Below are 14,872 nucleotides of genomic sequence, written 5' to 3' on the forward strand. Positions count from 1 at the left end.
CATCGGATTGGAAGCAAAGTAAATTGTTAGGTTGGTTAAACATGGGCCTCGCATCTTCTGTGGAAACTCTTGGTTTGTTACGTTTAGGGGTGTTTAGTAATTTGATATTGCAGTTGCCCCACAAATTTTACATTTTGACTTTGGTGAGGAATCTGTAAACTCTGGGGATGTGGCTTCCTTGCAATGTACAGTGTACAAAGGCGACTTACCAATCAAAATTACTTGGTTGCATAATAATGACACCATTGGACATAACGACGGAATTATGATTTCTAAAGTGAGCAAAAAAGTCAGTTCATTGACCATAGATTCAGTCCAAGAAGAACACAAAGGATCTTATACGTGTTTGGCTGAAAATAAAGCTGGAAAGACTAGTTATTCGACTGTTTTAAATGTGAATGGTATATTTTAATTTGCAATTCGTAATAACCTATGAATGTCCTTGCAATGATATCCAGAAAAATCGGTTTATTCCAGTTGCACCCCAAATCTTACCCTTTGATTTTGGAGAAGAATCTGTAAACTCCGGCGATCTCGCTTCTTTACAATGTTCTGTGTACAAAGGCGACTTGCCAATTACTATTACATGGCTCCACAACAATAAATCCGCGGGACATCATGATGGAATTTTAATTTCTAAGGTTGGCAAGAAAGTCAGTTCTTTGACTATCGATTCTGTCCAAGCTGAACATGTAGGTACCTACACATGTATAGCAGAAAACAAAGCTGGGAGAAGCAGTTTTTCTGCTTATTTGCGCGTTAATGGTAAAATAATTGTTGTATTTTAAGTAATATTTTCTTTTCCCCACTCCTACCTTTAACCACCAGTTCCAACACTTTTGATTAGTTGGTGGTTCTTATAGTCGGCCCACAAATTCTTCATTTTGATTTCGGAGAAGAACCTGTCAATTCTGGAGATCTTGCTTCTTTGACTTGTTCAGTCTTCAAGGGAGACTTACCAGTGAACATAACGTGGTACCACAACAACCAAAATGTGCACTACAGCGATGGCATTCTTGTCAGCAACGCTGGCAAGAAAATCAGTACTCTCAGTATTGACTCCGTTCAAGCTGAACATGCAGGAACGTACACGTGCGTGGCAGAAAACAGAGCTGGGAAATTTTCCTATTCAGCTGAATTACTCGTGAACGGTACTTTTATATGTTTTGTATCTTCTTTTTTCTTTTTATCCACCTCAAAATACCGAATTGTTTTCCAGTTGTCCCGCAAATTTTACCATTTAGTTTCGGCGAAGATACCATGAACACTGGTGACTCGACTTCTTTGACTTGCACGATCAGCAAAGGCGATCTTCCAGTGCAGATTTCCTGGTCGCACAATAACAAAACATTGACCAACGACGGAAACATTGCCATTTTAAAAATGAGCAAGAAAATTAGTACTTTGAGCATCGATTCAGCACAAGCGGAACATGTTGGAGAGTACACGTGTACAGCCCAAAATTCAGCCGGTTCCACTAGTTACTCAGCTTTCTTGAACGTTAATGGTACACAAATCCAGGGTTTTTCATAAATTTTTTCTTACACCTTTAATCCATCCAGACTTTAACCGTTTTCAGTTGCTCCTCAAATACTACCCTTCGATTTCGGCGAAGATCCTATTAATACCGGAGACTCCACTTCTTTGACTTGTTCTATCAACAAAGGAGATTTGCCTATTAACATAACATGGTTTCATAACAATGTCACAATAAAAAGCGACGAGGCCGTATCGGTGATTCGTGTAAACAAGAAAATTAGCACGTTGAGTATAGAATCGGTCCAAGCTGAGCACATCGGAGAGTACACATGCCTGGCGAAAAACCGAGCTGGAGCAACCACATATTCCACATTTCTGCACGTTAATGGTATTTACCCAAGAACAGATTTTAATCCTGTCCAATTTTTAGTTCCACCCCAAATTCTCCCCTTCGATTTTGGTGAAGATTCTATTCATTCTGGCGACGTGGTGTCTCTTACTTGTTCAGTCAACAAAGGAGATTTGCCGTTGAAAATTTCTTGGGAATTTAACAACAAGTTGGTTCAAAACGAGTTTGGTGTAGTTGTCAGTATGGTCAATAAAAGACTGAGTACTTTGAGTATTGAGTCTGTTCAAGCGCATAATGCAGGGGAATACAAATGTGTCGCAAATAATTCCGCAGGTTTTACAACTTACTCGACTCAGTTGAATGTGAAGGGTACATCTATATTTTTAGAGACTTGTTACGTTTTTCTTTTTCTTTGTTTTAATATCATTGGTCCTTTCCAGTACCTCCTGTCATTTCACCCTTCGAATTTGGTGACGAACAAATTTATTCCGGTGAGACTGTATCGGCTGCTTGTTCCGTTAGCAAAGGAGATCTTCCATTAAATATAACTTGGATGTTTAACGGGGTAAAAATTAACGGACCAGGCATTTTGGTTAACCAAGTAACCAAAAAGCTAAGCACACTTAGTATCGACACTGTTAGTGCCGAACAAGCAGGCGAATATACTTGCAAGGCAGAGAATTTGGCTGGATTTGCTACATACTCAGCCCACTTGTATATTCACGGTATTAAACCCATCTCGATCAATTTATTAATTTTGTTATTCCCTCTTTTCCTTATACCATCATTTTGTTAACAGTACTGCCCTACATTACCCCTTTTGAGTTCGATGGAGAGCTGAATACCGGTGATAATGTTCAATTAAATTGTCACGTTAGCAAGGGAGATATTCCTTTGAATATAACGTGGACTCTTAACGGAAAACCCATCCACCCATCGTCTGGGATTACAACTCTTCCAATCGGTACTCGGACAAATTTGTTAAATATTAATTCAGTTGATAGAGAACATTCTGGAGAATATACATGTCTGACTTCCAACAGAGGTGGACAAGCATCCCACAGTGCCACTCTTTTTATCAATGGTACAATTGGTGTTTTTTTAATTTAATGCACTTTTCATGCACCTTTTAATTTGTACCTTTGTAACTGCAATCCACAGTTCTTCCCCATATCTTGCCGTTTGATTTCGAAGGCGAAGCTAACACTGGAGACAGTACACAGCTCACTTGTTACGTCAGTAAAGGAGACACTCCCCTCAACATAACTTGGACTTTGAACGGAAAAGACTTTGCTATGAATTCAGGAGTTACTACAACCCTCATAGGAAGTCGTACGAATTTGTTGACGATCAATTCTCTACAACCTCAACACAGTGGTACTTACACGTGTACGGCTTCGAATAAAGGTGGTTCAGCTGAACACAGCGCTGAACTCCTCATCAATGGTACATTATCTCTTTTGTTTGCTTTCTTCTGTTCTTGTCCTTTTTGTTTCATTAGTTTTTTGCTTTCCCTAGTACCACCCCAAATTGTTCACTTCGATTTTGGCGACGAACCCGTGAATTCTGGAGAAATGGTTTCGATTTTGTGCACCGTGAACAAGGGCGATTACCCGATTGATATTTCCTGGTTTTTGAACAATGTTTCTGCAAGTGATATCCACGGAATCAGTGTTCTTCGCACCAACAAACGAATCGTTCAACTTAGTATAGACTCTGTTCAAGCCGAACATGCCGGCGAGTTTGCATGTGTGGCAAAGAATCCGGCTGGAACAGCAACTTACTCTGCAGTTTTGCACGTGAATGGTATTTACAAATCCTTTTTTGTATTGCCTTACAGTACCTCCTCAAATAATCCCCTTTGACTTTACCGACGATCCAGTCAATTCAGAAGATATGTCTTCACTTACGTGCACCGTCAGCAAAGGAGATTTCCCTATTGCAATAGTTTGGACGTTGAATAACCGTTCAGTCGATACTGTTCAAGGAATTTCAGTGATGCGTACCAACAAAAGAATCAGCCAACTGAGCATCGATTCAGTTCAAGCAGAACACGCGGGCGAGTTCACATGTTCTGCCAAGAACCCAGCTGGAACAGCGGCTTATTCTGCGATTTTGCACGTCAACGGTACCACCAAAATATTGTTCTTGTGTTTTAGTACCTCCTCAAATCACACCTTTTGATTTTACCGACAATCCAGTCAATTCGGAAGACATGGCTTCCTTGTTTTGTACCGTTAGCAAAGGGGATTTTCCTATCGCAATAGTCTGGACTTTGAGCAATCGTTCCATTGAGTCTTTTCAAGGGATTTCAGTTATGCGCACAAACAAACGCATCAGTCAATTGAGTATTGACTCAGTACAAGCAGAGCACGCTGGTGAATACACTTGCAGCGCCAAAAACTCGGCTGGAACGGCACATCACTCAGCAATTTTACACGTTAACGGTATTTTTAATTCACTGTCGTTATTTCTCTTAGTTTTACCCCACATTACCCATTTTGACTTCGACGGAGAGGCAAACAGAGGAGACAGCGTTCAAGTTTCGTGTTATGTCAGTAAAGGCGATCTTCCCTTGAGTTTTTCGTGGATTTTGAACGGCAAACCTATTGAAGATATTTTGGGGATTGGAGTTTCTTCTTTTGGCAAAAAGACATCGCTTTTAAATATAGACTCAGTGGATGAGCATTATGCCGGCAATTACACTTGCCTAGCGTCGAATCGTGCTGGAATTTCTACGTACACAGCCAATTTGATCGTTAAGGGTACAGTTACTTTTAGTTGTTTTTTATCCTGATTTCAACCCATCTCTTACCCATTTTTTTTTGCTTTGATAGTATTGCCAAAAATTCAACCGTTCAGTTTTGGAGACGAACCCGCGTTCATTAAAGACTCGGCGACTGTTCAATGTAGTTTATCATCTGGCGACACTCCTGTTGTTTTTTCATGGATGTTGAATGAAAAGTTTGTCGAAGAAATTGACGGAATTGCTATAGGCAGTTTCGGGAAGAAAACCTCAGTTTTAAGCATCGATTCACTTTCTGAAAGGCATGCAGGAAATGTAACATGTCTGGCGTCGAATAGGGCAGGGATTTCGAGTTACACTACTCACCTCGTTATTAAGGGTATTTTTTATTTTACTTATTCCTAATTTTCTTCTCCAGTTCTACCACGAATAACTCCTTTTTACTTTGAAGACAATCCCGTTCATTCTGGTCAGTATGTACAAGTCACGTGTTTAGCATCAGAGGGTGATTTGCCCATCACGATTGAATGGATGTTGAACGAAAAAAGAATCGAAAAGTTCTCCGAAATATCCACCTCGAAAATGGGAAAACGCAGCTCAATATTAGCAATAGAATCAGTTTCTTACACTCACGCAGGAAATTACACCTGCTTGGCAAAAAATCAAGCTGGAAGCTCGAAGTTTGTGACGGAACTGCAAGTGAATGGTTGATTAATTTAGATTTTGTTTTCTTTGTTTGCTTTCTTTTATCTTACGTTCTCCTTCCAGTTCCTCCCCACATCGTTCAATTCGATTTCGGTGATGACCCCATCAATTCTGGAGACATAATTTCCGTTTTTTGTATGGTCAACAAAGGCGATTTTCCTTTAGAAATAAAATGGACTTTAAACGGGCATTCGCTAGATCAAGTCGATGGTATCACCGCACTTCAGACCAACAAACGTCTCTCACAGTTGAACATAGATTCTGTCCAAGCCCACCATTCTGGAAAGTACGTGTGTTCTGCAAAGAATCCTGCAGGAATCGTCAGCTATTCGGCTTATCTACATGTCAACGGTACTTACACGCTATTTCCTTTTCCCAGTTTTACCGAAACTGCTTCCTTTCACATTTGGCGATGAGCCATCCTACTTGGGCGAATCCACCACAGTCCAATGTAGTCTTTCAACGGGAGATATGCCAGTCAAGTTTTCTTGGACTTTGAATGGGAAACCTCTCACTGACGTACAAGGGGTAACAATTGCTTCTTTTGTCAAAAAAACTTCCGTCATAAGTATCGAGTCGGTCGACGAACATCACGCCGGAAACTATTCTTGTCTCGCAGAAAATAAAGCAGGAGTCGCCAGTCATTCGTCTCTTTTAATTGTCAAGGGTAATTGTTCATGACCTTCACTATTTCCTCTTTTTTTTTCGTTAGTTGCACCCCGCATCATTCCCTTTTATTTCGAAGAAAATCCTCTTCATTCCGGTCAATATGCCCAAGTGAACTGTTTAGTAGCAGAAGGAGATCTACCTGTTGTCATAGAATGGACACTGAATGGAAATTCCGTTGATAAATATGCTGAGATATCAACTACCAAAGTTGGAAAGAGGAGTTCCATGCTGACCATCGAATCGGTATCTTATACCAACGCCGGCAATTACACTTGCAAGGCTAAGAATAAAGCTGGAGAAACGGAATACAAGACGCAGCTCTTAGTTAACGGTTAACACAGCTACTATATTAATTGTCTCATCTCTGTTCACCACCTTCCTTTTCCCGGATCTGAACCGGTAATTTCTCGTGTTGCAGTTTTGCCTCGCATAGCCCCGTTTAGTTTCGGTGATTCGCCCGTACATTCTGGACAAACAGCTCAAGTGACATGTTTGGTGTCAGAGGGCGATCTTCCTTTGAACATAACTTGGAGTTTTCAAGGAGGCGTTATAGATTTGCATAGCGGGGTTGTCACGACAAACATAGGCAAAAAGGCGAGTTCACTTCTCATAGATTCTGTATCAGAAGTTCAAAGTGGAAATTATACGTGCACTGCTCAGAACCGCGCCGGATCTAGCGATTATACCGCATCTCTAGATGTTTATGGTACACTTTTTTGTTATATTGTCTATTTATTTTTATACGTGTTTCGACGAATAATGGGCTTCTATTCAAAGCTTCCATGTGGCTAATACTTGTTTGCACCATCTCAAGACTTTGTGAAGACGTAATCTCAGCTGCACCCTTTCTCCTTCGACTCCTACACGCTTCCTCAAGCTGAGATTTAGGGATGATCCCGTTTACCATTTCCTGTGCACTTTTTCTTCTTCTTCTGGTTTAGTTAACTCTATGCATGCGTTCTTTTCATTTGTCCCTTCACTTCTTGTTTTATTTTACTAACAGAAAACTGGAACAACTTTAACAATGACGACTCTTTGTCTTCAACAACATTAACTGAATCACTACATTATTGAAGTTTTCTCCAGCAAAATATAAAAAGTATTGGTTATGTAAACTGTTGAATAAATTGACATAAAAAGTAGTTATTGTCCCTGATGTGTTAAACATTAGCAACGCTACAAGAATTGTTTGGTTAATCATGAGAATGTTCACATTTGTAATCAATACTTTTTATAGAATTAGATTTTTTGGCAAAAACAAAATTGAATAATGCATGTTTGAACAAAAAGTTTTGGAAATCAAAATTGATAGGGATTGCATGATTATGCAAAAGGACTGGTGAGCGAAATTCTAACCAAATACAAATTTTTAGTGCCACCAAGGTGGATACTAGAGCCAACAGATAAAGCATTTGCTCAAGGCTCTGATGCCGCTGTTGAATGTAAAGCCGATGGTTTCCCTAAGCCTGTAGTGACATGGAAAAGGGCTACTGGTTAGTCTTAACACAACTTGGAAAATTCTTTTTCTAATTTTTTTGATTTAGGGGTATCACCTGGCGATTACAAAGATTTTAAACCCAATAATCCTGACATTAAAGTTGAAGATGGCACTCTTACAATCAATAATATCCAAAAAACGAACGAAGGTTATTATTTGTGCGAAGCTGTAAATGGAATCGGTTCTGGTTTATCTGCAGTAATCCAAATTAGTGTTCAAGGTACGTCGCGGCAGGATTTCTAAAAAACATGTATTACAATTGTCATTTTAGCTCCTCCTCAATTTGACATCAAATTGCGCAATCAGACTTCACGAAGAGGCGACCCTGCAGTATTACAGTGCGAAGCTAAAGGCGAAAAACCGATTGGAATCTTGTGGAACATCAATAACAAACGGCTTGAACCCAAGGGAGACAATCGATACACAATTAGAGAAGAAATTTTAGCGAACGGCGTCCTTTCCGGTCTTAGCATCAAACGCACGGAACGATCCGATTCTGCTCTCTTCACCTGCGTTGCCACGAATGCATTTGGAAGTGACGACACTAGCATCAACATGATCGTCCAAGAAGTTCCCGAAATTCCGTACGGCTTGAAAGTTTTAGACAAATCCGGGAGAACTGTCCAGTTGTCTTGGGTCGCACCTTACGACGGCAACTCGCCAATCACTAGATACATGATCGAATACAAACAGAGCAAAGTTAGCTGGGAAGGCAACACCGAACGCGTTCTCGTCCCCGGCGATCAGACAGAAGCGGGAGTTTTTACTCTCAGACCAGCGACCACTTACCACATCAGGATCGTAGCTGAAAACGAAATCGGTTCAAGCGATCCATCCGATACTGTTACCATCATCACGGCGGAAGAAGTACCCGGAGGCCCACCAACTAGCATCCGCGTTGAAACGAACGATCAGCACTCTTTGGTTGTCTATTGGAAACCCCCAGTCAGAGACGAGTGGAACGGTGATATTCTGGGCTACTACGTGGGCTACCGATTGGCCAACTCTGACAAACCGTACCTGTTCGAAACTGTCGAGTTCAGTCGCGAAGAAGGCAAAGAACATCATTTGAAAATTTCTAATTTGAAAACTTACACGCAGTATTCGGTCGTCGTTCAAGCTTTTAATAAAGTGGGAGCTGGTCCTTTGTCTGACGATATTAAAGCTTACACTGCTGAAGGTGTACCAGAACAACCCCCAGATAAGGCTACTTGCACCACTCTCACTGCTCAAACTATTCGTGTTTCGTGGGTTTCACCTCCACTCACTGCTGCCAACGGTGTCATTAAAGGCTACAAAGTTATCTACGGACCATCAGACACTTGGTTTGGTAATGATGACTCTACGTTACTACTACGACAGATTTAAGACTTTCGTTTACAGATGAGAACACAAAGGATACCAAAATCACTGCCGCTAGCGAAACGATTCTCCACGGGCTCAAAAAGTACACTAACTACAGTATGGAAGTGTTAGCTTACACCTCAGGCGGAGATGGTGTCCGTACTACTCCAATTCATTGCCAGACCGAACAAGACGGTACTTTCTGTCATTCTTCCAACTTGATTCGCCTTCTAATTGATTTTATTTCAGTTCCCGAAGCTCCAGTTGCCGTCAAGGCTCTCGTTATGTCGACCGATTCGATCTTGGCTAGTTGGAAGCCTCCAGTAGAACCCAACGGTATTGTCGAATATTACACTGTTTATTACAAACAAGCCCAACCTGAAGATTCCAAGACCGAAGAGAAACCAAAGTCTCAAAAGATCATTCCAAATTTGAGGAATCAGAATCTCAGTTACCAAGCTAAGAACCTTGACAGCAACTTGAAATACGAATTCTGGGTGACTGCAGCGACCACGATCGGCGAAGGTCAACCCTCCAAAAAGGTCACAGTGTCTCCAAGCACAAGCGGTAAGTTTTTCGTGAGAGTTTGAGTTGTCGTTTTAAAGTATTGTTTCAGTCCCGGCGAAAATCGCGTCGTTTGATGACACGTTTACCACTACTTACAAAGAAGACGTCACGTTGCCCTGTCTTGCTGTCGGTATGCCGTCACCTGTTATAATTTGGAAAATTAAGGGAATTCAATTTACTTCAAATGATAAAATCAGACAACAACCAGATGGTTCTCTCTTCATCCGTGATGTGAGTAGAAATAACGCCGGAGAATATTCGTGCCACGTTGAAAACGATTACGGACAAGATTCTGTCACACATCAGTTGATTGTCAACGCACCACCTCATGCTCCAATTGTAAGTCTCAACTTAAAATAGTATATTAAAACATGAGTTTTATAAAACTTAATATTAAGACACGAGTCAGATTTGTAGCACGACTGCCGCAGGTCTGTAAATGACGAGTGCTCTTAAGTTTTATAAAACGGGCTTTTCATGCTATTTTTTCTAATTTGCACATTAAATAATACATGTTTTTTACAAATAAAATAAATTTTGGGATTTAGGGAATTTTGTGACAGTTGGTGACACTTTTATTTCAAACTTGATATTTAAAGTAAAATTTTAAATTTGAATCTAGACCAAACATAATTGTCATTTTTCGTAAGTGAAATTGCAATTAAATATGAATTATCCAAAAATTCGGCAAATAGCAGAGAATACCACAGTAAATTTGTTGCCGGCAATGTGTGTTACCAACTGAAAAAAGTTCCTAGATTTTGGATGTGTTAATGGTTCATTAACGCGTTTCAAAATGAATGCGTTAACAGCTTTGTTAAAACAACAAATTAGAAAAATGTATTAATTTCATGTTTACGAATGTTCTAATGTTTTTCCCTTACTTTCAGGTTTCACTGACTTCTACTACGACAAACTCGTTAACGCTCAAAATGAAGCCACACGAATCCGATGTTGAGCCAATTCACGGTTACACAATTCACTACAAACCAGAGTTCGGTGATTGGGAAACTGTTCAAATTGCACCCACCATTGAAAAATACACTTTGGAAAAATTGCTTTGCGGAACTAGGTACCAGGTGTACGTAAAGGCGTACAACAGGTCCGTATTAATTCTTCCACAGGAGGAAAACAGGCTTAACTTGTTCGATTTGTAGCATTGGAACTGGCGATCCTTCAGATACCTTGAACCCACGAACGCGCGGAGAAAAACCGATCATCCCGAGCGCCGAAAAATTCATCGAAGTTTCATCCAACAGCATCACCCTTCACCTGAGCGCATGGTCCGATGGCGGTTGTCCGATGTTGTACTTTGTCATCGAACACAAAAAGAAGTGAGTGGTGATTTTGTCCAGTTTGCACCACAACAGCACGTTATGCGTTTCAGGACTAGCACAGAGTGGATCCAGGTGTCGAACAACGTCAAGTTGGGCCAAAATTTCGTACTCTTGGACTTGGACCCCGCCGTTTGGTATCACTTGCGCGTCACTGCACACAACAACGCCGGATTTAACGTTGCCGAATACGAATTCGCCACACTCACCGTCACCGGAGGTAAATCGATGTTTCGTTGTTCGTTTTTGTTGTGTTTATGCTTACAGTCAAGTGTACGCAATAGTACCTGAATGTTTCCGTTAGTACGCGTCTCTGACAACGAAAATCTGTTTCGTTTCAGGTACTATTGCCCCGGCCCGTGAAATCCCCAAAGAGGACACAATTCAAATTATCCTGGCGAACCTAAACCTAGTAGTCCCCGTAGTGGCAGCAGTTCTGGTCATAATTGTTGCCATTATTGTGATTTGTGTATTGCGGGGCAAAGGAAATTACCATAAAGGTAAAGTCGTTGTTTTTCTGTATTCTAGGTACAATCGCGCCAATTAGGGAATCGCCCGGTGTTAAGATGCTCTTTCCTTGGATACCCGACTGGGTCGACTTGAATATTGCTGTGCCAGTAGCTGCTACAGTAGTTGTTGTCGTTGTCGGCATTGTCGTGATTTGCGTGGCTCTATCGCGCAGGGCCCACGGTCCTTTACAAACCCGACTCCGAAGCGATTGTATGTCATAATTTTCATCCTCACTCATATCCACCACAGGTGACATATTACAAACTCTAAGAGTAAATTCACGCTCCGACCAGTACGGAGTGACTCGTTTAATATGTCATCTGTGATCGCACCTTTCCGCAGCGGTACGCATCATTTGCAACGATTTCGTGTTGCAGACGACGTCGTCTACAACCAATCCGTCAACGCGTCCTCAACTCTAGACAAACGCCGGCCGGACTTGAGAGACGAACTTGGTTACATCGCACCACCTAACAGAAAATTGCCACCCGTCCCAGGATCCAACTACAACACCTGCGACAGGATCAAGCGAGGTACCGTCTTAAGTAAGAATCAGCCATCGCTTCTTACGCATGAACATTTATTAATTTAATTTTTGTATATTATTTTCATTGCTGTATCGCTGCTGTTGAATTCTAACCGTAACACTCTCAAACGTGAAGTTAGAATTCGACCGACATCTCTCAATAACAAGTAAATGTGTGCCCGCTCTTTATTATTATTTTAACAATATTTTGCTGTTTCTATGTTATATATATGACGTGCGAGCGAACATTCTTTCGATGCAAGGTACAAATGCTTGATCATTTTAAATGTGCAATAGGAGCTCATTATCGTTCTCATTCTACCTGGGATCCTCGCCGTCATTTGTACGAAGAGCTTAGGAGTAGGAGGGGTTCAAACGAAACTGTTCATACTCATAGAGGTAAAACTTTATCATTTACAGAATGGTTTGTAAAAAGCTTTCGTGCTTCTGGTACTAATTAAACAGTACTTAGATTTGTCATCTGTCTGCGTGTGTTGAGTAACTAACAGGTTTGCCACAAGAAACCTCTAGAGGAACGTGTTGCATTGTAATTTTGCAATCTGTACCTCCAGACTGAATTCGTCAATTTTCAGTAATGGTTTTTTCAGTTTTCTACCTATCTTTTTAATAAATTATTTATGGCGTTCGTTTTATTACAATGGAACATGGTTCAGTAGTAGGGAAATAAGCCCTTTAAAGTGACTTCTAGTGTGTTTGAATGTTTATAAGAGGCTTAAATTCGTTGTCTTCCTCAAAAACAATCGTAAGTTTTTGTCAGCAGCTTTTGTTTGCTTTGCAATGTCCGCTTGGGTGCTGTTTCACATCGACACCACTAACAGTCGACGAAATTTGTATACGAATCTTTTCCTGGCTGTGTTGACACGGCAGGAGTTGTTTGACGACTTGAAGGCACGTGCGTCATCTGTTTTAGGTATGGACGATGAAATTTGCCCTTACGCCACCTTCCACCTCTTGGGCTTCCGTGAAGAAATGGATCCTAGCAAAGCGATGCAGTTCCAGACGTTCCCCCATCCTCACGCCGGTACAATGGGACCGTCGGGAATGAACACACCTCACCAGATGCACTCGCGCACAGGTTCGCAATCAATGCCAAGACAAAATAGACGATACGACAGAGTCGGTTCTCAAGGTCAGTTCTATTTGTCAAAAAGTCGTGCTGATGCGTGATGGTAATTTGTGTGCGATCGTTAACGTTACGATTGATGTGACAGGTAATGGCAGCATCTATTCGCCCGGTCCCGAGTACGACGATCCAGCAAACTGCGCACCAGAAGACGAACAGTACGGCTCTCAGTATGGCGGTTACGGCGCTCCGTACGATCAGTACGGTAGCCGAGGTTCCATCGGTCGTCGTTCTTTGGGTTCTTTGAGACTGCAGCCGACCAACAGCAGCCCCGAGCCTCCACCACCCCCACCACGCAACCACGACCCCTCGTTCAACGATTCGAAAGACAGTAACGAGATTTCGGAAGCCGAATGCGATAGAGACCAACTGATCAACAGTCGCGCGTACGGCGGTAAGTCACGTTGTGCTTCACTATCGATGAGTTCAGCTTACCGGCCTAATTTTATTTTAACTGAATCACAGACCGATAACTAATTTGGTGCTTTGATCAAACCAATTGGCCGTAATTAAACAATTTGAATATCTTAAGTACATCAAAATCGAACCCAAGTTTAAATTTGACTTTATTTTCAGAAAATGAACAGGGTAAGTGAGTTGTTTGACCGTAATCTATTAGAATTAGATAAGGTTCTTCAACTCATTGATCACTCATTGAAATTATTTCATCATCTTTACTGATTGTTGCATGTCTGAAATTAATAATTGTGTGTTAACAGCATGTAGAGAATTTGATTTTCTTACTTTTGTTTGCCACTGCATACTTTTTTTTTCGATTCGAATTTTTGTTTAAGCTAGATAGGCAGTGACGTCTTGTGGTCGTGTAGTAAGTGTGGTTTGTTTTCAGTAATGAGAGGTAGTTCAAAGGATGGCATGTCTCACGAAGAAATGCGCAAACTGATTGAAAGGTCAGTACACACAATACATCACCCATAATCCTCTTTTTTCGATATACATTTTATTAAAAAAAAGTGTTTCACTTGATCACTTGCTGAGTGCTTTACAAAATAAGAAAATTGTACTGGAGTGACACATGATCATGACGTCTTCTACTCGTCGTTATACTTATTAACAATTTTTATCATATGTTGGATATAAAACAAGGAAATGACTTCCCAAGTGTACGGACATTATTGGTAATTTTTTAAATTATTTTAAAGCTGTGTAGTGTAGTTGTTTACCATTTCTTAAAGTGTTTGTAAGTGAAAAAGAAAAATGTACTTTCATCACGAATGTTTAGTTTATAAAATAGTATTTTTGAACATGAAATAAATATACAGGGTGATCCTGAAATAAGTTTGGAAAAAAAACGGTAATTGGTGATGATGAAAAGAAGTCACGGACAAAAATTTTTCTTATAGAAGTTAAAAAACGAAAACGTTTTCGAGATATTAATCATTGAAAATTTAGTCACAATTGCTAGTACGCTGCTGAGTTAAAGGTGATTAATTGATTATCCTGGTAGTTTGTCGCAAATGTGACATTACTCCTTTCGATCATTTCCATAGAAACATTTACAAAGCAGTGTGTACGACTTTATTGTGGAATTGATGTAACAATGGTTGCTAATGAAGTGAACAAATTTCCCCTATTCGTAGGCGTCAACAATACAAGGATATAGGGTAATTTCCATCCTTTTGATTTCACTTCCAAAAGTCATTGACGCAGAATTATTTCGTGTCAAGGATACTCCACATTTTTTTCCATACTTATTTCAGAATCACACTGTATATGTTCAGGTTCAACATAATAATATATTACGTTGGGTATTGTTAAAACGTAAAAATAATGCAAATGAAAAGACTACATACTACAATATAGATTTTTTCCCGTTAATTTTCCAGGGCAGGGAAAATTTGAAAAAGAAAGATGTGTTTTTGAACTTCTTACTGCGGATGCATTTGAACTGCTAATTAGGCTTATTTCACAATTTCCTCAACTTCTACACGCTTTGTAATGTATACATTTTTACGCAGCGAGATTGTCGTTTCGTGCATGAAT

At 40.4% G+C, this 14,872-nt stretch overlaps 1 protein-coding gene across 50 annotated transcripts in view; it reads left to right on the forward strand.

Annotated features, from left to right (window-relative positions):
• Dscam1 (Down syndrome cell adhesion molecule 1) overlaps positions 1–14,872 on the forward strand; it is a 49,338-nt gene that overhangs the window by 32,245 nt on the left and 2,221 nt on the right. For 21 of the 50 annotated variants that reach the window (XM_069043343.1, XM_069043330.1, XM_069043337.1 and 18 more), the window contains 16 exons: positions 6,367–6,654; positions 7,322–7,441; positions 7,493–7,666; positions 7,718–8,776; positions 8,830–8,985; positions 9,040–9,357; positions 9,407–9,696; positions 10,248–10,459; positions 10,515–10,691; positions 10,745–10,911; positions 11,220–11,411; positions 11,579–11,746; positions 12,025–12,126; positions 12,659–12,877; positions 12,960–13,265; positions 13,719–13,779. In XM_069043343.1, the coding sequence (XP_068899444.1) occupies positions 6,367–6,654; positions 7,322–7,441; positions 7,493–7,666; positions 7,718–8,776; positions 8,830–8,985; positions 9,040–9,357; positions 9,407–9,696; positions 10,248–10,459; positions 10,515–10,691; positions 10,745–10,911; positions 11,220–11,411; positions 11,579–11,746; positions 12,025–12,126; positions 12,659–12,877; positions 12,960–13,265; positions 13,719–13,779 (4,009 nt within the window). Of the gene's footprint in view, positions 1–113; positions 402–863; positions 1,152–1,219; positions 1,508–1,579; positions 1,868–3,346; positions 3,635–3,987; positions 4,276–5,342; positions 5,631–6,366; positions 6,655–7,321; positions 7,442–7,492; positions 7,667–7,717; positions 8,777–8,829; positions 8,986–9,039; positions 9,358–9,406; positions 9,697–10,247; positions 10,460–10,514; positions 10,692–10,744; positions 10,912–11,032; positions 11,192–11,219; positions 11,412–11,578; positions 11,747–12,024; positions 12,127–12,658; positions 12,878–12,959; positions 13,266–13,718; positions 13,780–14,872 lie in introns of all 50 variants that reach the window. The other 29 variants (XM_069043340.1, XM_069043346.1, XM_069043344.1 and 26 more) reach the window with 14 other exon arrangements.

This window comes from Tenebrio molitor, chromosome 3 (assembly GCF_963966145.1).
Source record: "Tenebrio molitor chromosome 3, icTenMoli1.1, whole genome shotgun sequence".
NCBI lineage: Eukaryota > Metazoa > Arthropoda > Insecta > Coleoptera > Tenebrionidae > Tenebrio > Tenebrio molitor.